We start from the raw sequence: 26,873 nt of genomic DNA on the forward strand, positions 1-26,873 counted from the left end.
AGATGTGCACGTGAATGAGCCTCTGATAGTGTGGCTGATGTGATTAGGCCCTATGATGGTGTCCCCGAATAGATATGTGGACACAGTTGGCAGTGGGCTTTGTTGCAAGGATAGGTTCCTGGGTTAGTGTTTTGTTGCGTGGTGTGTGGTTGCTAGTGAGTATTTGCTTCAGGTTGAGGGGCTGTCTGTAAGCAAAGACTGGCCTGTCTCCCAAGATCTGTGAGAGTGATGGGTCGTCCTTCAGGATAGGTTGTAGATCCTTGATGATGCGTTGGAGAGCATTTAGTTGGGGGCTGAAGGTGATGGCTAGTGGCATTCTGTTATTTTCTTTGTTGGGCCTGTCCTGTAGTAGGTAACTTCTGGGTACTCTTCTGACTCTGTCAATGTGTTTCTTCACTTCAGCAGGTGGGTATTGTAGTTGTAAGAATGCTTGATAGAGACCTTGTAGGTGTTTGTCTCTGTGTGAGGGGTTGGAGCAAATTCTTGAGTCCTCTTTGCCAATTTTGATGGTTTGATTATCATGTTTTCCCATTTTTAAGATGTTTTTCTTTCCCTGTTGCTGAGTGAAAGACCCACACACAAAGAAGATGGGAACCAACTGGCTATATAAGAGAAACAGTGGAAGTGACATGGTGCTGTCAAATGCACAAAGGAAACAAAATGAAGGGAAAAAAATCACTGTCAAATCTATTTCAGTTATACATTTGGCAAGCATTTTCACACAGAAAGGGCCTCATTTTCAGAGGTGGGTACTCAGCACTTCTTGGGATCAAGCCCAAGATCTGTATAAACGTTGTTACACAAAATAAAGTTGTGTGTTGTATTGCAGGCAGTTGAAATCACAGAGTTAAGTCAAAGTGAAGGGACTCTGGAAGATCAGAAGCAAGAAACAAGCTTTATGTAAATTACCCACTCCTTCCCATTGCTTGACAGCTGGTTGGCAGTGCTTCTCAGGTAGTATACAAGATTTTGAGAGCTCATTCTTGTTGCCTCCATTGGGCACCCAAAACTCATTGATTTAGGAGTTTTGAGAAGCAACATGGTCCAGAGGAATGAGCACAGCGCCAGGAGTTAGGAATCTTAATTCTGGCTCTATCACATCACTTACTCACTAGGTGACATTGGGGTGATTTACTTCAATTATTTAAGCTCAGTACCAATGTGGACACAAGAACAAATGGATATAAACTGGTCATTGGGAAGTTTAGACTTGAAATTAGATGAAGGTTTCTAACCATCAGAGGAGTGAAGTTCTAGAATAGCCTTCCAAGGGAAGCAGTGGGGGCAAAAGACCTATCTGGCTTTAAGATTAAACTCAATAAGTTTATGGAGGAGATGGTATGATGGGATAACATGATTTTGGTAATTAATTGATCTTTAAATATTCATGGTACATAGGCCTAATGGCCTGTGATGGGATGTTAGATGGGGTGGGATCTGAGTTACCCAGGAAAGAATTTTCTGTAGTATCTGACTGGTGAATCTTGCCCATATGCTCAGGGTTTAGCTGATCGCCATATTTGGGGTCGGGAAGGAATTTTTCCTGCAGGGCAGATTGGAAGAGGCCCTGGAGGTTTTTCGCCTTCCTCTGTAGCATGGGGCACGGGTCACTTGCTGGAGGATTCTCTGCTCCTTGAAGTCTTTAAACCACGATTTGAGGACTTCAGTAGCTAAGATGTAGGTGAGAGGTTTTTCACAGGAGTGGGTGGGTGAGATTCTGTGGCCTGCGTGGTGCAGGAGGTCGGACTAGATGATCATAATGGTCCCTTCTGACCTTAGTATCTATGAATCTATATGCCGCAGTTTCCTCTTCTATTCAGGCCATCCCCTTCTCATAGGCCTCTGATGCGAAATAGCTAGTTACTATTTATATGATGCTTTAAATACACAGAGCTATATAAGTGTTTGTAGATGAAGAACGTGTAGTGTTGAGGATCAAGTATTGAGACTTTTGTGTATGATAGACTCATCAAGAAACAGTGAAAGGCATATACTGTCAAAATGAGTGCAACTGACCCACTTTCTTCGTTACCCCTTTCTTCCCAAGAGTGAATTTGAAAGTCAGCATATAATGTGAATTATTTTCACTCCTCTCTTTTCAAGTAACTGTTGGGAAGCAGTAGTTAAAGTTGGTGACTAACTATTTTTTTTTTTTTATATCACAGTAGATCCCAAAGGGTCCAATCATGGGCCCCAATGTGCTAGAGGTTGTACTGATAGGTAGTAAAAGACAGTCACGGCTCCCTGCTTTTAACACTTGATAATCCAGTTTAAGTCAAGATTCAACAAGTGAGTGTCATAGACAGTAGAATGGGAAGGGGTGACAGGAGAGTAGTAAGAAAATATAGTGACATAAACTAGCAATGTGCAGAAGCTGATGGTTCAAAATCATGTAAATGTTATTGTTATTAATTTTAAAGTTTCTCTATCATCCAATAGTCCCCCAGTCTTCCGTGACACTTCCTTATTAACTCCCCCTGCTCCCCACTTGCCTGTGGAAAAAGTGACCCTAGTCTCTCTGCCTATTATATTTCTATCATTAAATTTTAAATGTATGCATTTATTGTTTTTCCCTTTCTGGACAGTGTTATTATATATATACAAATTGTCTCAAAGGATTGCCCCCCCCCCCGGCCTTTCCCTGTACATAAACCACCCCTTCCCCCTTGGGTGCTTTCTCTTTAATCATGTTTACATTAATTTAACTACTTAGAAATGGCTCACCCTTTTTTCCAATCCAGCAGCTTCCATAAACATCCTGAAAAGCAACCTGATCAGATGTTTCTGCTCTAGGCAGTAACATGGATTTTCTTTTCTAAGCAGTTTGGAGAGAGAGGGAGGGAGAGGGGGAGAGAGAGAGAGTGTGTGTGTTGAGTTTTGCTGCCTGCTCCTCCCACAAGATACAACCTCCTGCTGCCAGTGCTGTCTGCAAAGCAGCATTTCAAACAGTACTTAGACAGCTTGTGAGAAGTGAAGAGAAAGAGAGAGAAAGAGATCAGACCCTAAAGGAGAGGGTGGAAAGCAACACTCAGGATTTATCTTTTCCATTTATCTCTTTCATATCACATGGATTTTACAAACTACACAACCGCCCCCAGAGCCAGACTTTTATCATGAGTGCACTGAAGCTGGATCTCCCCTCTCAACCCAAGTGATCAGAACTTTGTGGGGCAGGCACGAGCTGGCTTTAATGGTAAAGTATTTATTCCTGCTCCCCAGCGCACTGGATCTCTTTATCTCCCCTCCACAGGGAGCTGCATGAAGGAGGAGAGGAGAGAGATGCATGTGGTGTGGCTCAGGCAGCCTGCCTCCTGGCTGCTGGTCCTGTGGGCTGCTGCTCCCTTCTTGTGGCTGCGCTGCATCCTGGCTGATTTCACCTTGGACAATGAGGTGCACTCGAGTTTCATCCACAGGAGGCTGCGGAGCCAGGAGCGCCGGGAGATTCAGCGGGAGATCCTCTCCATCCTGGGTTTGCCCCACCGACCCCGGCCCCATCTGCACGGCAAGCAGAACTCTGCCCCCATGTTCATGCTGGATCTCTACAATGCTATGTCGGTGGAGGAGGAGACGGCAGGAGCAGCAGGGGAGGAAGGAGAGGGATTCTCCTACCCTTACAAGCCCATCTTCAGCACGCAGGGGCCACCCCTGGCCAGCCTACAGGACAGCAACTTCCTCACTGAGGCAGACATGGTTATGAGCTTCGTGAATCTGGGTGAGTCTCTAACCCCAGTCCCGGGGAGCTCTGGGATGAGATTTTTTTTTTTTTTTTTTTTGCGGGGGAAGGAGTGCCTGAGATTGGGATTAGTGCCTGGGGGTGAGATGGGGCAGATCTCTTTTATGAGCAAAAGGAGGACAAGAATCTGATGGCACAAGTGTCTCTGATAGGGCCGAGTGTCTCTAATGGTGGGCACAGGTGGCCCTAGTGGCAGGTGGCTCTGATGGTAGGGCAGGGAAAATAAGTAGCCAGAGGAAAAGCTACTTTTTTATGTGATATGTAAATGGCAGTAATATTGAAATTCAGATGGGCGGGGCTCAGTCTCTATTTCACATCGTTAGGATTTTTACAAGCTCATTTGTTGTGCTGAATCAGCTCTCACCCCCCATGCCCAATTCTTCCCCCTCCTGGTTATTTTCCCTGTCCTAGAGCTGGGGGTCTCTGGGGTGGGTCTTTGCAAGAACGGGTCTGGCCTGCATATTGAACCTCCAAAGAAGATGCAAAACCAGCACAAGCCCATAAGCTGCCGCTTAGTTCAAAGCACTGGGCTTGGAGGCATGTACAGGATCACAATTGCACCAGTGCTGCTGTAAATGGATAGAGCCCAGTGAAGTGGGGAAGACAGCATTAAGTAAATGGAAAGGGCCAAGCTACTGAGAGTCTGTTTTCTTAATTGGCTGAGAGGGATTCAGTGGTAAATCCTTATTTACTCCTGCAGCTCTTTCTATTGACCGCAGTTTTAGGCAGCTAATTTGCCTTCTTTCACAAGCACATGTGGATGGGTTTATGCAAATGACGTGAAAGTTGTCACGCTGTGCACAGTGCACTAGGCCTCTAATTGGATGGCATGGTCCAAGCTGAGTTCTGTTTGTCTGCTGTAGATTGTATGGCCTTTTGGACTAACTGCTCTGGATTTGAGTAAAACACTGTCAGGGCCAGCGTTCTATTTTAAATATATAATTATAGGTCGGAGTTTGCTGTATCCAGTTTTAGCACTCATCACGTGTGGCTCTGAAACCACTGAATGTACAGATTGGGTGCCTACAATTTCAAGACCAAATCTGAACCGTAGTTTCAAAACAGGATCAACTCAAACTTTGCCTTAATGAGATGCAAGAGGGATACACCTGATGCATAAAAATACATAAACTGGTACAGCACCCTTATCTTTAATACTGTAAAAAAATCCATCATTGTTTAGGACTTAACAGTTGTCACTATGTTTCACACCATGGCCACCTAGAACTTCATGGTGGCAACAGAAATTGAACCATTATCCTTCTCCTGGCACTTGACCTAAAGGAGAATTACTAGTAGCAGTATAAGTTCTATGCCACACAGTTGAATAGTTATGATTATATACAGTTAGCATTCTATTGCAATCTTGGTGATACCTGGAGATGGAGTATTGTATGCTGGACTTCCAGTTTCCATGAGTCACACATCCATATTAAATACCATGAGCCTCACAGGAGGGCTCTATGAGCTATGTTTGACCAGGGTCTCCACTTTTTTGAAAGTGATAATAGGTTCCATTTAGAATTGTAATGCTTGTCTAATCTCTTTTAGATATTTAAACCAAGCATCAATCATACATTTTAAAAACAAATATTTGAACATCCAAAATTACAGTTGGTGGTCAAATATTAGATTTTAAAGATAAGAGATCATGTTAACACTGTGCTTGCTGGTACCTTAGTTTTAAGTATAAAGTACAGCCTAAGGCTGAGAATGCAGGGACACTCAATAAGCTCTAACAGAAAACAAAAGATGTTGAAATAATGAAACTAAAATTCACACTTTTCTTTTTATATTGTAAAAGTAGGATTTTATGAAAGGGATAATAATTAATATGAGTCAACTCCAGATAAAGAAACAGTTATCTCCAGGAGAATAATTATATCCTTTATAAAAAGCAAAGTTAGTTTCAATATAGCTTTCATAAGTAAAGCTCTAGGAACCCAGTCTCATACTCATGTAAGGAAAGATCATCTTGGAAGTCCATGGAAGTTTTGTATAAAAACATATTAAGATTCAGGCCTTAAAGTAAATTATATTGCACACAAACATTTTAGCCCAAAGTGTAATTATAGTGAAATTAGTCAACTTATTATACAATATAGAACAATTTTTGGATAGCTCCTGTTCTATAAGAGTATCACAGAACACATCAGAGCGATTGAATATATGTAAACAGAAGTTACAATGTAACATTAAGATTATTATGCACTCCATCACAACCCTTGGCTTTTGTAGTTAGTTTAGAAAGCATAAAAGTATTCTTCAAGCAAAATGGTCCATTATAGTTTTATTTAATTGCTGTCAGGATGGCCAGTCATTAGTCAGAAGGTAGGCAATAGTCAATGGTTTTATATAGACAGGTGGAATTATTACCAACAAGGCACTTTTGAGAGGTTTATCTGTACTGTTTTGTTCCCCTGTCAACAGTGCATGCCAGGACAAGTTTAAAAAGGACATAGATCTGCAATAGCTTTCTTCATCACTGTGCACACCTTTCATCCCATTATAGTCATAGTTCTTTCATCTGTATCGGACAAAGCCTGGCTTGTTTATGGACTTCTTAATGAATTAGACTAGCTACTAGCTCACATTTATAGTCAAACACAACACCTGCTTTAGTATGAACAGTTTTCTATGACATACAGTGAAAATTAGATCTATTGTAGACTGATTTTTTTTAAAGCTTTCTACAATGATTCCATTTAAATCAGAGCTGAATTGCTAAATGCAGTCTGTATTAAACTGTGTCCTAGTTTTGTAAGAGATACTCTGTGGGCATTGTATTTCACAGGTAGGGTTTGATTACATTCTAAAGCCAGCACAATGGGGAAGTGTCACAGCATAATAAAATGTGCATCTTAGTAATGAGGGAAGTGAGAGTAAGTAGAGAAGTCATTACTAAATCTAAGCTTCAGTAAACAAGCTATGTTATTGCAGATCTGTGTGACTTCCAAAGGTTAGTCTACTGATATACTTTCTCTCTTTGAACATGTTTCTCCATCCATCTAGAAAGACAGTTTTTGTTGGGCTTAAAAGGCTTTACATATGATAATAAATTACAAGATATGAAAGAGGAGATAAATTCATTGACTTCTGTGGAGTTAAATCAGGGCTGAATTTGCTCAAAGAGTTTACATTTGACCTTAGTGGTTAGGAATCAGAATACAGGTGCCTTATTTCAAGGGTAGCTTGAAACAAACTAGGTTTATATTGAGCAAGTAGCATTATTAGAATAGCTTGATAATTAACTAGATATAGCGCTAGATCCAGTTAACTCAAGGGCCAGTTCTGTTCTCAGTTACACCGGTAGTAAGACTGATGAGGAATGGGGCTGTGTCGGGAATAGGCTTGGATGTAAACAAAAGCAGAATTAGGCCACATAGGTCTGAATACCTAATTCAAATAAATAATGACCAGACTTCTAACGGTATTACTATACATTTTATTCCTCTGGATTTCATTTAAAAGAAAAAGTGTTTGGAGAGTGGGGTGGGGGGAGAGAAAACCTTTTGTAGTGGTAAACACCCATTTTTTCATGGTTTGTGTGTATAAAAAGATCTTCTATACTTTCAACAGTATGCATCCAATGAAGTGAGCTGTAGCTCACGAAAGCTTATGCTCAAATAAATTGGTTAGTCGCTAAGGTGCCACAAGTACTCCTTTTCTTTTTGCGAATACAGACTAACACGGCTGTTACTCTGAAACCTTAATTTTAAAATTGATAAACAGAAACTAATGAGAAAACATCTCCTAGGCTGCAGAGAGCTTTTTTTCTAAAAATAATTGGATTGTATTTATGTTATAGTCTTGACTTAGTAAATAGTCCTTCCTTGACTTTTTTTTTTAAAGACTCAGCATGAGTGATGTGCAATCAGTTAATTTGTCTCATAGCTGATTATAAAATGGGCAAAATTGTTTAATCCTTGAAAAAATGAGATAAAAACCAGAAAATTAGTCATTCTTGGAAGAAGCGTGTAAAAGTGGCTTTTGTTAATGTGAATCAAGAAGCTGAAGAGCCCCTAAGTTTCATTTTATTTCATACCATCTGGCTATCCTTTTTGTTGACAAGTGTTTGGCATAGAGAACCATCTCTTTGCCCTTTAATAACAGGCTTTAACACTGTAGGGTATTAGAAAAAGATTCTATAACAGTTAAAAAATTTCCTTTGGGGAATACTTTATAAAGTGAGCACGGGCTGCAGGCATTTGCAGCTGTAACCTGGCTTGTGTTAAAATTTGGAAGGGGCTGCCTTGCATTCCAGCTCACTACAGGCCTTCACTGGTGTACAGCCAAAGGTTAATATAGATGTCACACGGTTTTGCTTTAGAGAGTCTTAGATATAAAAGTACGTGTACAGCTGTGTTTTTAGTAACCCTTTCACAATCACTTCTTTTAAACCTCATTTTCCTGCTTATATAAATCAAAGATTTTCAAGGATATTTGACCTGGATTTGAACTTTTGATCTTCGCGTATCTCCCACTTGAAACAAAGCAGATTAAATCTTGGTCCTGAATGTCTGCTCATGATCAGATGATTTGGTCCATATATTAGGCCAAACCATCAGATTCCCCCTCCCCTCCACCGCTGCCCTCTAGTCCTATTACAGTTCTCAAGCCTGAACAGGTATGCCCTGTGATAGTTTCAGACAGTATGGATCTGCCAATGCTTAGGTGGTATGGAATTACTTTATGGGGAAAAGTTTGTAGCAAATGACCTCAAACAAAAATAATGAAATATTGTGTCTGTGTATCAAGGAGCTATCCAGTATTCTTGGAATGTAAAGACCAATCCTGCAGGAAAACACTGAATTTCATTCTAGCTTCCTTGTCTGTAAAATGGGAAATGAGACTAGCAGTTAGTTAACTGCCTCACACGGGAGTTGCGCAGACTGACTCATTATTTAGGGTACGGACTGTAGCTGACTCCGTGAAGTGGGTAGGAAAGGGAACACGAAGGCCTCTCATTCCCTTGTACTTCTGTGCAGGACAAAGTCACAATCCCAGTCCTTGCTCTTCCAATGGCTACATTGGCAAGCCGGCATGGATGGGACTAGAGGGCTGGTCCATTCTGTATGCTCCTTGTCAAAGGATGTAACTTTGGCCACAGCAGCATACTCTCTTCATTGCTCCCATGCATAGTATCCCTGGGAGCTGAAGCCCTTAACAGGACCTGTAGTTTAAAACAGCCAGGATGTAAGGTAAGGTAATTTGAAGAAAACAAGCCCTGAGGACCAGATCTTGCGATCCCACAGTGAGAGGTGGTTGTTTTTTTCCCCTCAAGTAAGGACTACAGTGCCTTGCTTTATAGAAGTGCCAAACACTGTATTATAAACCATTGTTTTAGGATATGCTGCCCGTCTCTTAGAACCCCCCCGCACACTTTTGCTTGTGTGAGAATTGTCTCTACCATTCTCTCTTCAGACTAAGTTTAACAGCCTGTTAGCATACATCGTGAAAATCAAGCTATAAGTTTTCTTTTGTAAATAAGCTTGAGTACAGTTTGGAACAATTTTGTGGGTTGGGAAGGTTGCACAAATGATTGGAAACATTAATTAAAAAAAAAGATTAACTATTAAAGCCTAGTCAGGGCTGTTGACAGGCTTCTTTTAAATAGAACATTGCTATGTTTTAGTTTAATACATTCTGGCAGTGTCACCGGGGTTAAGGCTAATACAAGGATGTGTGGATCCTGTCATGTTATTGTCAGGAGGAATGTGGGGATTAGGTTTAAAAGTGGCAGAGGGTGAGTGGTGCAGCTGTGTACACTTATTATAAAAGATTTAAGTCCCAGTGGTAAAATCAATATATTAAATTGCAAGAGCCTCTGTTTTTAGTTAGGTTAAATCAAATATGTTGGTAGTGCTAATATGGTTTCTATCCTTGGACTAAGTGAAGAAATGCTAATATTTATATAGAAACTGCTAATATGTGGTTAAAATGTAACACATTTGGTTTTACATATCTAAGTTATTCTAAGCTGATGAATACCAGCGAAATACTGAGATGATGGATGAAGTCATCTGAGTGACTGAATAAGTTAAGGAAATATTAATAGTGGCCAGACAGAGAGGTTATCTGGTGATATACATCATTAGGAGGACATAGTATTTTTAATTCCCTACCAAATACAGTCAACTTCTTCCAAGCCAGAGTCAAAATATTCAGTTAGATAAAAATACATATTTAAGTTATTAATTGTAAAAAGTATCACCTTTTAAAAGAAATTAGTGGACTGTATGTTTAAAAGTTAGTTTCAGAACTAAGGTTCTGATCTTGTAAACATCTGAAGTCAGTGGGACTACTCAATGGGACAACTCACATGGATAAAGCTAAGGACAAGCACAAATGTTTATATGATTGGGGCCTAGGAGTAGATTTCTGGCTAGATCTTCAGCAATGTAAATTGTCATAGCTCCACTGGATCTATCCCCTTACACTCATTTACACCAATGAAAATCTAAAGTAACTACATTAAACTCACTCCAGATTTACACCAGGATAACTGAATTCTGAATCTGGTCAAGCAACCCTATACAGAAATAATCAGCACGCGGTATTTTATTTTGGGGCTTCAAATAGTTTTCTTTCCTAATCTTAGAAATTAGTTGTTTAGAGAAAAGGTTTCCCTTACTGCAAATAATCAAAACATGAACCAGATCCTATTAGTCACTGCTTATCATGATTATTTGAATCCAGGTTGTTGAACTACCATTGAATTCCTGTCTTTGTAACAAGCAGAATTTAGCAAAATATTTTGTTTGACAAAAATGTGATATATTTTAATGCAAGACATGTTTCATATGGAGAACCCTCAGTGATGAAAGATTACTGGTATCAAAATATCTGAACCTCAGGACAAATAAACAATGTGGTGTAAAGATTGTAGAGCCAAATTCTCTGTTGGCATAACTCCATTGAAGTCAATAGAGTTATGCCATCAGATTATCTGCCACCTAGATTTTTTTTTTGGATAAGTGTAAAAACAAGAGGCTTTATTTTTCCTAAAAAAAAAAAAAAAAAAAAAAATGTATCTTGACATATTTATGGGTTTCAGAGTAACAGCTGTGTTAGTCTGTATTCGCAAAAAGAAAAGGAGTACTTGTGGCACCTTAGAGACCAACCAATTTATTTGAGCATAAGCTTTCGTGAGCTACAGCATTTTGCGACATATTTATGAAAATTCAGGTGGTTATTTCTGAAGCCCATACTCTCATGGATAGAGCTTCAGCACAGTATTCAGGATATAATGCTGATCTGATTTACATTGGTGTAAAAATTAGTGAAACTCCATTAATTTAAGTAGAGTTACTCCAGATTTGCACTGAGATCAGAATCAGGTCTATTGACTTCTACAAGAATGCCTGTGAGTAAGAATACAGAATTGGGCCCCAGAGTAACATTCTCATTCTTTTAAACATTTGTGTCAGCTACATGTTGAGTGCAGTGAAAATCCGTTAGAGATCCAGATTGAGTGGATTGAATTAATGGCAACTCTGAGACTACAAGTTTTAGTGTAATTGCTTTATTGTTTTGGAACCAAGATGCTTACAATCTAGTTCCTGTGCAAGCATATTTAACGTGTGTTAATATGTCTCAAAACCAGACCCTCTCCGCAAAATTCTGCTTTTCATTAATTGACATCAGTAGCATGGTACAGTATTTCAAAGTGCTGGCCAAATATAAACTGTGTTTCTAATTTCCTTACTTTCCTGTGTTTGGAATGCCAATGTTAATTTGTTCCCATGGAAGAGTGAGAGCTGCCAACCACAGTTTTATATAAATGGCTTTACAGTGCAGAGCTGCCAAAATTAAATGATACTTAGGAATTTTCATGACATTCTGTAGAGAGAGAGAGTGAGAGAGAGAGTGTGAGTGTGAGAGAGATGTATGGGTTGTTGCACAATAGCAACCGATCATCGGGAGAAATGTTTGAAGTGATTTATATTTTGTTTAGCTATCAATTAATGTTCCTTCTCATTTAGGATCCAGTTTTTTTTTCTGTCAAATGTTATACAGCATATTACTTGTGCGCCAGAGATAATCCTTAAATAGTGAATTTCGCTGATAGCTATCAAGAATGATTTTGTGGATGCAATTATTGCCGGCATGCTTTTATGTATTTATTGGCAGCTTAAAACTGACATTTTTGTTATCTGATTATTATGATACAGATTCTGTCACCTGTACTTGCAATAATAATACCTTACTCCTTGAGTAGCCCCATTTATTTCTCTGAGACTAGCCAGTGAGATACTGCTCAGCATGAATAAGGATGACAGAATTTGTATATTTAGATTGTCAGTTTGATTAAAAATACCAAGAAAGGGTTTTTGTTTAAAAAATAGGAGTACCTAAACCAAATTATTTGCTTTTTTTTTAAATTAAGTCAGAGGTACTCATATTTACTTTAACATACGTTGTCTCTTACACAAAAAAGAGCTAAAATTTTGATTAAATGCATCTATTTTATTTTAAATTTAACATGATAAAAACAAGAGTTGTTTTTTTTTTCTTTCCAGGAAGGTATTCAAAAAGTACAAACTGTCCATGTTTCAGTACACTTCTGTTAATGAGTGCTATGGTTTTGTATCTTACAAATTTCCCATTTTATTGGAACAGGTGCAGTGTTCTACCATCTGTGCCAGTGTTGCACTATACCAACAAACAAAGTGTTGTTTTGGTTCAGTGGATTTAAAAGTCTCCTGAGAGTAAAGAAATGAAACAGAAAGAATTTAGAAAGTGCCTAGTGAAGGAAAGGCACTTCAAGTAATGTGCTTTGTCACTCAAGTCTTCTCATAAATTACCTTCAACTATTTCCAAACTGTCTGAAAAAATTCTATCCATAGCGTATTAAGTTTCTGTTGCATCTCTGAGGTCACATGTTATTCTTTACCATCTTTATCTTCCTGGAACTGCTTCCCAGTTAGATTCTTTTGTTGTCACGCTGAATTAAATTTTATGCTGAGTAAAAACTCTGTCTTGTTTTGAAAATAGAAGAGCTGTGAATTTTCAATGTTCAGATTTTGAGTTTTGCTGATTCTGCCCTTTTAAAGATGATACAAATACTCCTCAAAGTTTGTAAAAGCTCATTTTGCAATGAGATCAACAAGCTCATACTTAGCTTATGGCTAAAATAACAACCACCACCACCCTTCTAGGTTCATCTTGAAAGTGTTTAGTCAGTGTGTCTGGAAAGGCTTACAGTTAAAGTGCCTGAAGGGTGGGGATGAGATATTTCAGCATGCAGCCAGTACTATCAGGTCCACCTGGCCTGGGAAACTATGCAGGCTTTGTAGTAGAGAAAAATCCTTTTACTTATATCTTCATGGGAAGCTCTTAAAAACCACACACTGCCATCCTCTTTTTTAAAATTAGCATGATCCTCATTTGACTATGTTCCTAATGAGGGAACAACTTCACATAGACCAAGCCAATTATCATTCCAGGGGTTGTTTTTTTAAAAAAGTTGTCTTTCCATTCACAATTGCTTTCAAGTAGGAAAAAGTTTCCTTTTTTTAGCCTGCATCTTAACAATGAGTCAGATTCTGCTCTGAATTACACCTCCATGCAACCCTGTCAATGTAATCAGGCCAAGATCCTCAGTTAAACTGGAATAGCTCCACTGAAGGCAACGGAGTCAAAAAAATTGACAACAGCTGAGGATCTGGCACAGCGTCTTCGTCAACTTTGATGGTGTTGTAAATCAGGGCATGATTTAACTCCATGAATGCAGCCACTGGGCTAAATTCTGCCTCCAGTTATCACATCTTGTTGGAGTCAGTGGGATTGTAGACATCCTAACATTTTACCAATTTGTGGTCTCTACAGCTTAGTGGCAGTGAAGTAAATAAATAAAAGACCTGGAAGAAGTACCAAAAATACTTGTAAAATAACACGGCATCAATATTTGTGAGTAGTAATTTAAGTTAAGAGGTAAATTTATTTTACTTGGGGCCTAATTCATGCCTGAAACTCCAATTGACAATGGGAGCTTTGCTTCCAAGTAGAGATGCAAGATCTGGTCTATCATTTTAATAGCACTATACAAGAGCTAAAAATTATAAATAATGAATTCTGTTTCTTACAACTTATTAGGATTTGAATGATTATTTTAATATGTGATTTTTTTCTTATCATATATCTATAATCTATAAAACCCAAAATGGCAAATATTCATAACTAGCAGGAACCGATCACTGGTATCCATTATGCTGGCATGCAGGAAGCTAACCAAACCCCCCCCGTCCACCCCCAAAACCTCCCAGTTTTCAAGAAGTTTAAAACTAATTGCTGCTACCATTCAAAAGACTCTGAACATTTCAGTCTTGCTACTTTTATTTATTTATTTATTACTATGCAATAATTATAACCCTAGGGGGACTCTCTAGAGATTAATAAAGAATACTGTCCATCACTTTTCCTGAACCTTGTGTGGTGCTATAAACATTCTGCTGGGTTTAAGTTCCCCTTTCTGAACATAGACTTAAAAATCCAGCAATTGTTAAGAGAAGGGAGGGGTTTTGTTGTTGTTTTAAGAAAAAATGTAACTTTAGCCTCACAGTCTGTTAGCTACATGGAACAATAAATGTTTATTTGAAACCGGGAAAATCCAGGGCTGCTGGTGGTTGGTTGTTTCCTTCTAGAGGAAACAATAAACGTGCCCACTTGTATTTTAACTGCTTTACCACTGGGCCCCCTAATGACACAAATATACTTGTACTAAGCTTCAGTAAGGAATAGCTGAAAATAATCACTATTGATCTCACCATCCTTGACAGTGGAAAGAGAAGATTTTGACTAAACAGCCATTTAATTCTAGGACAGGGTCACTAAAAGATCAAGATCTTTCCATACTTGGGCCCAAGTGGAATCTCTTATCCTACATGGTGAAACAGTCTGTCCACCGAGACAGGTGAAAAAGGGATGCTAATCACACATATGGTCAGATCCTGTTCCCATTGAAGTGAAGGGGATTTTGGTAACTGACTACAATAGGTTTCAGAGTAGCAGCCGTGTTAGTCTGTATTAGCAAAAAGAAAAGGAGTACTTGTGGCACCGTAGAGACTAACAAATTTATTTGAGCATAAGCTTTTGTGAGCTACAGCTCACTTCAAGCTCTTTCAACTCAGTGGCATGGATTATAATAAAAACTGCAGGAATTTTTGACTACATGACCCACAGAAACCCATCAATGATTGTGCCACATTAAGGCCAACCCAAGGAATGAAGAAACAGGCATGTATTAAAGAATCCAGAATAAAAAATACTCCAGCAAGCCTAAATCTCTTTTAGGTATCAGTAGCCTTTACTTTGCTGACAAATCCATTTCATTATAGATGATGTAGTATACATGACTGCTTATTTAAGTCAGCATGTCCAAAGTTTTTATGATTTTTTTTCCTTTCTTTAGTGATAATTGGCAGTTAAAGTCCTAAGGCAAAGTACTACAGCACTTGAACGTGACATGTTGGCAATAGACTAAACTGGAGGAGAATGCTCTGTGTTCTGGTCCTATGAGGGATACTTAACTCCCCTTGTGCATAAATCCCATGGCCTCATTCGTGCACTGTTTTGAATAATGCAACACAATAGAGTGTGAATTATGTCACATTCATGCATTCATTTCATTCATCTCAAATTGACTTGGGGAAACTAGGGTACTACAGCAGCTAATCTAATACAAAAGTACTGCAATCAAAAAAATTGTACCTGAAAAAAATTGCTATTTGTTAGGGACTGACTCCAGGAGACCGCTTTGGTCCGATGTTAGTGAGAGCCTCTATCTTGTATATTATGCTAAACTGCTACAAATATGTCTCTCCCTATTCCCAGATGACCTTAGTAATAGGGGGTAGGCCAACAAAATCTGAACTCTAATGGACACATGGCCTAAAAGTATTTCTGAAGTAAAACCCCCAAAATGGCCATCAGCGTGCGAAACCACCATCATTCCGTACACAATGCCCCAGTAGACCTATGCATATTTTTGTATTTTTAATTCGCCCATCTCAAAATTCCTGAGCACATATACTAAATTATTAAAATAGCACTTAGTTCATTGCTCTTTGTCAATGAAAATAATTAATCTTTATTTTAGCCTCCCTTCCCACAAAGGAATAAGCTATATGAATATGCCCAGGTATCATCTCAGGCAAAAGCCTGAGAGAATACCTGGGTCTTAGACTGAATAGCGAAGGTCTGTGCACTCTGAGCCAAGGGCTGTCTTCAGCTCCCAAACTTTCAAATCCAGAAAGCTGTGAACTGGAGTAGCCCAGTTGATCTGAATTGGCCTGGTGGCACACAAGAAGAGTGGGGTCTCAAATTAAAATGTGAAATGGGTCACTTAGCACTATTTGCAGTAGTGAAAGAGGCTGACCCCTCTGGCTGGAATAACTAAGATGAAATTCTGCTCTCAAAACAGCATTTTTAAGATCTTTTGTACATAATGCATCACGGTATGCAGTATTCTACATATGATCCCAACAGAGAAATTGCAGAGAAACATGCAGTAGAACTCCACAGTATGGGTCCAAAGGAAGATCTTTACTCTTACTGAGCTTTCACTTCCAGGGTAGCTATACCTTTCCACTGAATAGTTTGCAGTCCCCCTGGCACAGCAAGGATCTGTAATCTTCCAGAGACTGCTTGACCTAGAAAGATGCAGATATTTGTTGCTGCACAGAGGGGCTCAAAAGCTCTAATCTATTACTGTATCACAGCACAACTCAGAATGTATACATTCCAAGCTGTAAATTCTATTGATTACAGTCAAGGACTGAGATTCGCATCAGTCACATATCTGATCTTTCCTGCTTATTTTGTAATGTTATGTGAACTACATTCTCAACAACACAGGGATTTGGGATCGAAGCTAGGAAACCCAACCAGCTGTATGATTTAAAACCTGGCAAACTGATTCTTGGATTTTTTTTGTGTGTAACCATAAACCATCAAAAGGTCTCAATCCTGCAAATCCTCAGGGCTTTGGATGCCCTCTGTGCTCCTCCCAGAGGATCTGTGTGGTTGGCTTCAAGATTTGGTGTAATGTTGGGTATACTCTAATTGCAATGACAATAAAACTTTTAAGGAGGAATTAGATCTGTGTTATTTATCTGGGCAGGTGTTTGGAAGATGAAGGGAAAACATGAAAATAAAATTAAACATTTCAAGATAAAGAGGTCTATTTCCACACAATTCTCCAGTACAGTACTTAGTTAATATCCGTGCAGAAATGGGCATATTCCATTGACAGAAATGAGGCATATGAAGATTCCATCAACTCTCTTTTAAGGCTTGCCTTAAAATATATATGTGTGCTTTTAAAAGACTTTTATTTTGAACTCATGATGTGAATCTATGGTATTAAAGAAAGCAGAACAATCCTTTATTTAGCTGCACCTGCACCTTAATGCCTAATGAGTTTAGTCTGATGGAATCCAGACCTCAGGAAGGATTATAAATTCTCATTTGATTTCATTTACTTCTAAAATACCTTAAACCAGCTGTACCAGTCCAGAATCCAGTCCTCCTTTCTATACCAGTTTTGCAAATGTTGTTGCTTGTTGTAGTAGGTAACTTTATGCTATATAATAATATACACATACTAATAAGGAACAGAAGGCTGTTTGAAAAAAATAATCTAGTTCTAGTGGAAAGATAATTAGAGGTATATGAGCTTGAAAACCACTACCTTGTGAGTAAAGTTATTTTTCAATTTCTTCATGCTCAGCAAGAAGAATGGAGAAGAAATTAAAAAATCATAGTCTGAAAACAATGTTCTCTCCAGTTGGTCCAACAGTAAAATACAGAAGGGAGAAATGGCCCCAAGGCATAGTGTTCTTTCAAGTGTAATGATCCCAAGTTGCCATGAGTTTATGACAAGATAACTTGTTTTAGTATTTGTCAGTAGCAAAAGATCTAATAGTTTCAAACTTTAATGTTGCTAATGTTCAAAAACTCCTGGGTAACATGTGGGATGACAGGATGTGCTGGTTTCCAGTATCATCTGATCTCATCACTTCCTGTTGCTGCAGCAATTCTAGGAAGCCAGGTGGTTCAGCACCATTCTGATGAAATCAGACAGGTAAGACTAGCTTTGCCATTTCAAGCCTAATGGGTAAATATGAGAAAGGGCACAAACACTTTGTTTTAATATCAGTCTCCAGTCTATGCATCCTTGCTTGCTGGAGTTCAACTCCATTTGGGAAGAATTTGCTGCTGCTCTAGACATAATTAAACCCATCTTCCCTCAGCCCTCCCTTTTGGTACATGTACAATGACACCATTGTTCAGAGTCCTGCAGCACATATGCTGACATTAAAGTGTTTAATCTTGTAGTACAGTATTCCATTATTTCTTGGACATCTGTACATAATAGAAATAGTCTGTTTTAAGGGATTTGTTGACAAAGAAATGGCTAATGCTGATGCATGTGCAGACTGAAAACATCTTTCCCAATTCCATCCGGCAATAGAGAGGTTGCTTCTTTCCAGTCCTGAAGCCTAGTACAGATGTGATATGCACCATTGCGATTAGCAATCTTGAATTTATAACAAGGAGTTAGTGTTTTGGAAGACTTTTGGAAGCTCCCTGCTTGGTTGTCAGCTAGGTGATGTCATTGGCAACACTATTTTTATGATGAAAAGCTAAAAAAATGAAGTTATGGTTAAGGGCAAAACATTAACTCCAGAGGTTTGTTTCCCTGTAGCACAAATACTGAACCTCATGAGTTTACAGCAATAAGTACTAAGTACTTCTCAACCTCCTGTTTCTAAATGGTGACTCTTGGGGTTGGAAATCAGGACTTGGGGGAGAGGGTCTGTTTGTTCTGATCTTATTTTATGCTATTGAGCTGAATCAGGCCCCTGGTTTCTATGCTCATCTGTGCCACTGATTTACTGTGCCATTTCAGATAAGTCACCCTCTCTGTACCTCACTTTATCCGTATGTATAATAGATGTAACAATAACGACTTTCCTCAGAGCGGTATTATGATGCTTAATTGTTGCAATACATTTTGAGATTCTAAGATGAGAGTACAAATTATTTATCTTAAAATGATTCCATTCCATAGAGTAATTGAGTACTGGCAAATGGTGAGCGCAGCACACAACCTTCTGCAAAGGGCTGTATTGCACTGTCCCTGAGGGAGCATCAGGAGTCACAATCACTGTGTGACTGGTTAGTGTGTACATAGGTTGCCCTCTCCATCAGGATGGTCCTCTGCTGGAGTGCTGGCCACCCTAGCCCAGGGGCTAATGCAGAAGGGGCACATGACAGCACTCCTCCTACTTCTTTTTAGGTGATATGCTCTCCCACAAGGTGCAGGTACTACTGTTTTGATCTGCCCTGTGCATGCTGCCCAAGAGGGCTCCTTGTGGAAACCCTCTCTCCTTGCTCACTCATGCAAGGGCAAATCAGAGCCAGGCCATGGAAAAAGGAGCTGAAGACTATTTGCAAGTTACTGGCACAGCACTCAGCACATTGCAGGTGCTACTAGGATGATGATAATAATATTAGAGGGAACTTGTGATTTTAAAAGTGGCAAGATAGTGGCAGTTGCTGATGATGTGATGTATTATGGAATTATAAATAAAACAGTATTTTTCAGTAAACTTATCTCACCAATAAAAATCAAGATTGCATTTGTTTTTCTTTGGTTTTCTCCAAGTAATTCAGTCATTTTTAGAATGGCTGGAGAGCTCGCAGCAGTCCGATTTGACAGCATCCTCCAAATACTGTATTAGCACGGTTATAAAAAAAAGGGACATTTCACATCAATTATTCACAGTCAAGGGCATTTTCTCTCCTCAGTTTCCAGAATTCCCAATGTAAGGTATTTCTTTAACTGCTGTTTCAGCTCCCTAATCTCAGTATGTTAATCTTTTAGCCAAGAGGACTGAATGAATTAAAACCAGTCACAGATCCAAATTCTTGCCACTGTAAATTTACCACAACAGCCCTGTAATTTTTGCTGTAAAGTGCAGTGTAGAGGGAACCATGTGCCTTTAGTAGACTGTGGCTTGGAATATCATTATTGCAATCCCCTTTATACTCTCTCTTCTGCTTAGATGAATATAGCGACTGATTCAGCACTTCTTGCTCAGCCAAGATTCCCACTGGCTTCATTGAAAGTTTTGGGTATGCAAGGAATGCTGAATCTGGCCCTTAATTTGCTTTCTTCAACCTTGGACCTCACTAACTTAAAGAGAAGGGGCCAACATTTTTAAAAGTGACTAGTGATTTTGGGTGCCCAGCTTGAGATACTTTAAAAGGATTCTGATTTCCAGAAAGAGCACCCCAACTTCTAAAAATCAGGCCCAATGAAGGTGTCTCAAGTTGAGCATTCGGAAACTGAGGCACCCAAACCCATCACTTTTGAAAGTGCAAGCCTCTGATCTTTTTAAAATGAACTTAATGCAAGAAAGCTTCTGCTAAGTTCAGAGTATTTTGCTAATTAGACTTTTTTTAGTATTAAAATTGTGCAAGTGTGCAAAAAATTGTGCATGCAAAAATCAAATAGATGTATTGATGTATACAAAATTATCTGATTGAATGTGCAGTTAGCCAGTTTGTGCACTTAGTCACCCTAAATGCTTGCACACATAAGGCAGGCAAATATGTACCAAAATGGTCTGAAAATCTTAGCTGTAGTGATCACCTAAGAAACAATTTCTATTTCTCATAGATCTGAAATTGCTAAAAGAAAAGATTTCTCCTTCCCATTTCAATCTATACCTACTTCTGTCAGCGGGGTCAATGACCATAGGCATACATGGCATATGAAAAGATATTAAACAAGATGTTTGATGCCAAGATGTGGCAGATTTTTTCATTGTCCTGTGTCTGAATCCCTGGTGGGCTTCATAGGCAACTGTGTTGACGATTCTGGAGCAGAGACTATTACATGTTTTATAAGCTGCTGGTGGGGTGGTGGTGTCTTTTGGAATCTATTTTCCTTTGACTTATCTTTCAGCCTCAGGAATTCAGGACCTTTAATCTATTTGAGATTAAAGTCCTTCACAAATCCCTCATGGCCTTTTTTGGGATAAAAGAAGTTACAGGCATCCTACTGCACATTCCTTTTGGCACTTTTTTTTTTTTTTAACTTTGTGAATTGGAAAGAAGCAACACTCTAATTTCTCCATATAATAGAAAGTCATCATTATATTTAGAGATCACTAAGAGTTCAGAGGTTTTAATAAAATGCCTTATACAAAAATAATAAACAAATTTTCTAGTGATAATTTTGTCATGTATGTTTAAATATTCAAAATACTTTCCAAATGCACCATCAAAACATTCCAGGAGGATTAAAGTATGGATTTACCAACCCATGCAAAAAATCTGCTCACCCATTCTTTACTATGAATACTAATTATAATAATACCTAGCTGTGACATAACACTTTACATCGATGATTATGAAAAACTCATACGTTTTACTTGTGCATAAAAATAATTACTTTCTTTAGGTGAGCAGAATTTTGCAGTGCTGAATTAGGGTCTGATTCAAAGCTATGGAAGTTAATGGAAAGACTCCAGTTGGCTCCAATGGGCTGGGAATCAGATCCTTAGTGCCTTTGAATGCCTTTTTTTTTTTTTTTTAAAGTTCATATGAATTGTTGCAAAATTATTCCTCTGATTCATGGTACCTTTGACTTACATATTGAACTTGTCAGCACTACAGTTGAAATAATGCTATTCGTTTTGTCCTAGCAGGGTTTTAGCACAGTTTCTTTCTGCTAAATAACATACATGCTATGACTGTGCCCATACTTAAAACTCTGGCCTACTTGGCATCAGGTATCAAGCACAGATCCCCATCGTCCATGTAATCAAAGGAATTGCCCTGTTGATGTCAGAGTCAACAGAGTTTAGTTTCTATTGTAACAAAGCATGACTGAGTATAACACAGGCTGACCATGCTTTATTACAACTAGTATTGAGCATGGTTGGCTCTGTCTGTACGAGTGGGACAGTCATTTTCCACATGGGTGAATGTGTCAAGGGGAGCAGTGTTTTGAAACATGAAGTCAAACACAGCAGATTTTTATATGTTCATACCATGTAGAATGATGCAATCTATAGCACCGCTGTAAGAAAAAAACCTCTCTCCACACACTAGTTAAGAAAACTGTGCTCAATCTCTGCTAAAGTGTTTGTTAACGCTGAGGTGAAGAAAAGAGTGAAGTCTGATATTTTCTCCTCTTAACTTAGGCCATGATCCTGCAAACATGTTTCAGACTTACTCTTTTCTTCTCCTCATGCAATTGGGTCATCGTATGTCCTCTTGAACACAGAAAAAAAAATTGCTTCCAATGAGAGCAGCAGTGCAGGAGCTAAACAGCTTCTCTGACCTTGTTGCGAGACAGAGCTATAGAGGAGGTACAACTTTGAAAGTTTTACATAGATAATAATTAATAAAACAAATGTTGATGTTTTGCTTATCCCTTCCCTGCCTTCAATTCTGACATTATTATAGCTGCTGATATTCTTGTGAGCTGCTTGAGTTACAGCATAGGCTCTTGTTCTAACAGTTTTCAAGACAGCAAACACTAAAATTGGATCAGAATCAAAATAGAGGGAAAAAAGATATAATGATAATCAGAATGATGTGATTTTTAACTGTGATTGCAAAGGAGCTTAAAAGAGTTATGCACCCAGTTCCTTTGGAATTCAGTGAGAACTGGTATGCTTAATCCCAGCCTTAATGTCCTATAGCTTGAAAACCTCTAGGCCTGGAAACAAGATTTCTAGCTTTCCAATGAGGTACATTTACCCTAGACACAGAGATATCAGACATTAAAATGTGGTCATTGGTAGAACTGCTCATTTGGCTTGAGGTGTAACACCTAGAATTCTTGAATGTTTGATCAGGGTTATTTTCCAGCTCTTTTAAAATGAGTGTATTTTGATATTACAAGTGTTATGTCTAAAGCAATAAATTTAGGGCTGTGTCGAAACACTTAGAAATAATCTGAATCTGTTGAGCAGATTTTGCAGCTTTCAAATGCCATGGATTCTTTAGCATTTGTATCTCCAGTATTCCCATACATCTGGATCAGGTGCTCAGTCACCATTACGACTGAGCAAAACTATCCAGTGTGTTTTCTTTTAACTGTTCACTGTCATTTCATGTTATGCCACATTGCCTCACTTTGCATCACTGCAATGCAGAAACATAGCAGGTCCGAAGGAACATAAATCATCAAGACTTCACAGAGAACACAGGCCCTTTCTGTACTGGATAGTCACACAAAGTATTACTCAAATTGTTGATAGAAAATCAGAGGCCAGATTTTCAAACAAACTAGATTTACTTCTGTGTTTCCAACCAAGGCCCGACTCATTTGCTATGGAATGGGAAGGGGGGGCGTTCTGGCCACCTCCCAACTTTTCATATGCTCCACGTTTTACCCCAAACATTGCAGAATATAATATAATCACAATAATGTTTGATATGGGGACACAACTTTGCCATTCCCCTTTGCCCTCAAATTTTTCTGAAATTATGCCCCTGGAACCCCCATATTTACCTGCTACCATGACAACTAAGGTCTGCTGCTCTGTTCTGCTCCCCCTCCGCAAACACTCCACTGGTGTCCTGCTCCTTCTGTCATGACCCACTGCTCCTTAGCTCATTGGTGCTAGGATTTCATCTGTTCCTCAGCGTCTCCTTTCCCACTCAGACAAAGGCACATGTCAAAGGAGTAAAGGATTGCTAGAAGATCATCACCTAATGTTGCTGCAATGAACTGCAACACATGTTCTCTTGAAGCAATTACAATAAAGGGTTCATGGGGTTCTTCTTAGCCCACTCATTCAACTCACTCTGGATGAGTGGATTTTGAGGCCTACATTTAACCAAACATCTCATTTGCACACACAGTTTACATAAACTGAGTATATGCACGTGCAAATGGAGAGAGGGTTGCATTTGTATATGCAGTTACCTGAATGTAATGCATACTTCCATACACAATTTTACTGGATGGTTTTCTTTTTTAAAGGCAAATAGTTACTAGGGTACATTCTCCCATTTATTTTTATATGGGTTGTATCCTCTTCTTATTTTATGTCCTCTCTTTGACCCAGAGCAGGTGCAGCAGGGAGAGTGGCAATGCCAGCTGCCTCTCATATTGTCCTGCCAATATGTCATGGTAATTCCATCATCTGTGTCTCTGCTGAGGTTTCCAACAAGGGGGCCAATGGTTACTCTAAATCTGTAGGTGAAAGCCTGTATTTAATTATATATCCCACAAATTTCCATAGACAAGGTAGGCCACCAGGATTTCCAAGAGAGTCACTGAAATATATAATGGCTCATGAACCCCTTAGATTAAATCCCCCCAGAATGCCTCAAAGATTCTCATGATGGTGATGGTCTGTTGTGTCAGCAGGGATCACTGACATTTTATGGGCCTAACAGAGAAACTACAGTCACATGCAAAGAGCTATAACAATTCTATTGTCTCACTGTAACAGTGAACACCTTTCAAATAGAATCAGACCATTTTTTCTTTCCTTTTCTTGAAAATACCTCCAGCTAACACTTCTCATGCAATTAATCAGAAATAGCCATATTGCAGTATTGTCAAAGGTCTAACTAACACCCACCAAAAATAGTAAATTCAAAACTCCCCTGCTCACCTCATGCTATTGTGCTTAAGGTATTGCTGGGGTCTAACAAACAGTGCCTGATCTTCTATACTGTACCATATGTGCACAAATATCAAAGCACAGCCCAATGAATTAGGGATAGGATTTCAGCCTTCATTATGAAGTATCTTGCTCTTTATGAGAACAAGGTCAAACCCTTAGCATTATTTTAGCATAGATTTTGGTGTTTAATTATGTAATAAGATTTACTGCAGTCATCTAACAGATGTTGATTCAGGGTCAGTGTTTCTCATAAATGAGTTCTGAAAGGATTTGTTACTTCTGGGTCAGCAAATACATCCAGAGTGCAAAGAAAAAGAGGGAAAACAAACACTGAGTTGAAGGGTTTCTTGGGATTCTTTCTTCAGTTACGTATCCACATATTTTCATGATTTTAATGACTATATAGCCATAGGAATGTTTCTCTTAACACTAGAGATGGCCCAAACCAAAACCCTATATCCAAACATCTCCAAAGTCTGGGAAAGTTCAGAGTTTGGGGATCTTAACTTCATGACTCTGGGCCATTGATTTTTTCATAGTAGTGGGATTTAATTATCATAGGACTCAACAATGCATGCTTTAGTTGCAATCATAAGAATTTTCCTTTTCATATGTACCCAGTGAGTCAGGCATCAAACAGCCATTTTTGCATTTGAATGTAGGGTATGAGATGTCCCAGACTTTGAACAGCTGTGTGCCTCAAACATTCAGGACAAGCTTGTTCTGAGCAGAGAAAGTAAGTAGCCCGCTGCTCACTGTGTGTGAGATCACTCTGACCCCCCAAACCCAATTCACAGAGGATAGTTGTTTGTTATAGTCCCTAGATACAGGGCCCAGTGCCTTAGCTCAAGTTGTAGAGGCCAATGCTTTCGGATCCAGACTCTCCAGTTCACTCTATGAAGTGTTGGCTAAGATGGTGGCCATCACACATGCATATTCATACCTAAAAACACCCATTCCATCTTCCTTTGAAAATTCATCCATAAGTGTTTTTGGAAGTAGGTATATCTGTATATCCTGCTGTTGGAACTCTCTGAAAGACACCCTACTACCAGTGAGCTTATCCAGAAATAGAATAAAACACCCAATATAATATTAGTGACTCAATCGTTGTGGGTACAGGATCCATTCTGTTCTAACATCTCTCTCTCTTTCTCTTTTTATTTTTTTACTCCCTTATAATTTATGCACAAACAAATTCCTTTGGGGCTGAAATTATACTCTGTCAGTTTAACAGTGAACTTTATTTTGCCTGGAATAGTTTTGAGGAAACCAGACAAGGCATTTTTAATAATCTTGTACTTAGCACTCATGTAGCACTTTTCATCTTCAAAGAGTTTTAGATCGTTAATGAATTCTCACACCACACCCCGTGTTCAGATATAGGGAGACGAAGTGACCTATATAAGGCTACATTGGGCATCAGCAGCAGAGTTAGGATTAGAACGAGTGGTTTTGGAGCAATAATTGTGTTCATTCAATGCATGCTTAGAATGCCCAACATGCTAAAGCATTTACTGAAATTGATTGCCTCTGTCTTGGAGAGGTTAGAGGGAGTGAGGGGTAGATACATAAAAGCCTGCATTAAGATGAATCCCAATTATTACTGTCAACTGTAATGGTGTGTCCCTTAAAGGCTACCATACAGCAGTAAACTGAGAACCACAAAATTGTTAGTAGATATAATCTATGAGTTGAAGAGGAAGGTAAAGCCAACTGTAAAATAGTATTGGACTCATTTCTGTGGATGTGGTTGGATTTACTATTTGATTCCACAAGACTATCCACAATCCATTCCACTGCAAGGGAGTGGCTCACTGGTGCTTCATCAGTAACTGTAATATTATTAAACATATGTACAATATAGCACTGTAAATTTAAATAGCACTTTATACACTGATGATTGGATCTCTCACTTGGTGTGAATCAGGAATAATTCAGTTGAAGTCAGTAGATTTACATCAGTGCACAAAAACTGCTGTCCGAAGAGAATTGGGCCCATCGAAAAGACCATTGTTGCCAAGAAAATCTTAAACTTAAAATTACCTGAGTTGTGCATTTAGAAGCAGTGAGCTCTATTGGACAGAGCACTGGACTAATACCTAGGAGACCCTGGTTCTAATCTCAGCTCTCCCACTGACATGCTCCATGACCTTTGGCAAGTCACTTCATCTCCTTGTGCCTGTTTCCCCAACCTTCCTTTGTCTATTTAGATGTAAATTCTTCAGAATACGGACTGCCTCTTACTCTGTTTGAACAGTGCCTAGCACAATGGAGCCCTTCTCTCTGTCTGAACCTCTAGACATTACCATACTATAAACATTTGCCATTACTATTGCTATATCAGACACAGTGTACATTGTAAGGGAATATTAGCTGTGGTCCTGTGTACTCTGTACCAAGTTGGACCTAAGTTCTGCAGAAAGGCTCCTGCTTTTATTCTCTAGTGGCAAGTTCTTCAGCAGCCCCGAGTA

The 26,873-nt window shown here is 39.0% G+C and overlaps 1 protein-coding gene across 1 annotated transcript in view; it reads left to right on the plus strand.

Moving 5' to 3' along the window:
- Nucleotides 1-3,258: 3,258 nt before the first annotated feature.
- The window catches only part of BMP7 (bone morphogenetic protein 7), a 55,350-nt gene continuing 31,735 nt past the window's right edge, over nucleotides 3,259-26,873 (plus strand). The window contains exon 1 of the mRNA XM_077832025.1: nucleotides 3,259-3,712. Coding sequence (XP_077688151.1) covers nucleotides 3,259-3,712 — 454 coding nt within the window. The remainder of the gene's footprint in view (nucleotides 3,713-26,873) is intronic.

The sequence above is a fragment of the Eretmochelys imbricata genome, chromosome 13, assembly GCF_965152235.1.
Source record: "Eretmochelys imbricata isolate rEreImb1 chromosome 13, rEreImb1.hap1, whole genome shotgun sequence".
Classification (NCBI taxonomy): domain Eukaryota; kingdom Metazoa; phylum Chordata; order Testudines; family Cheloniidae; genus Eretmochelys; species Eretmochelys imbricata.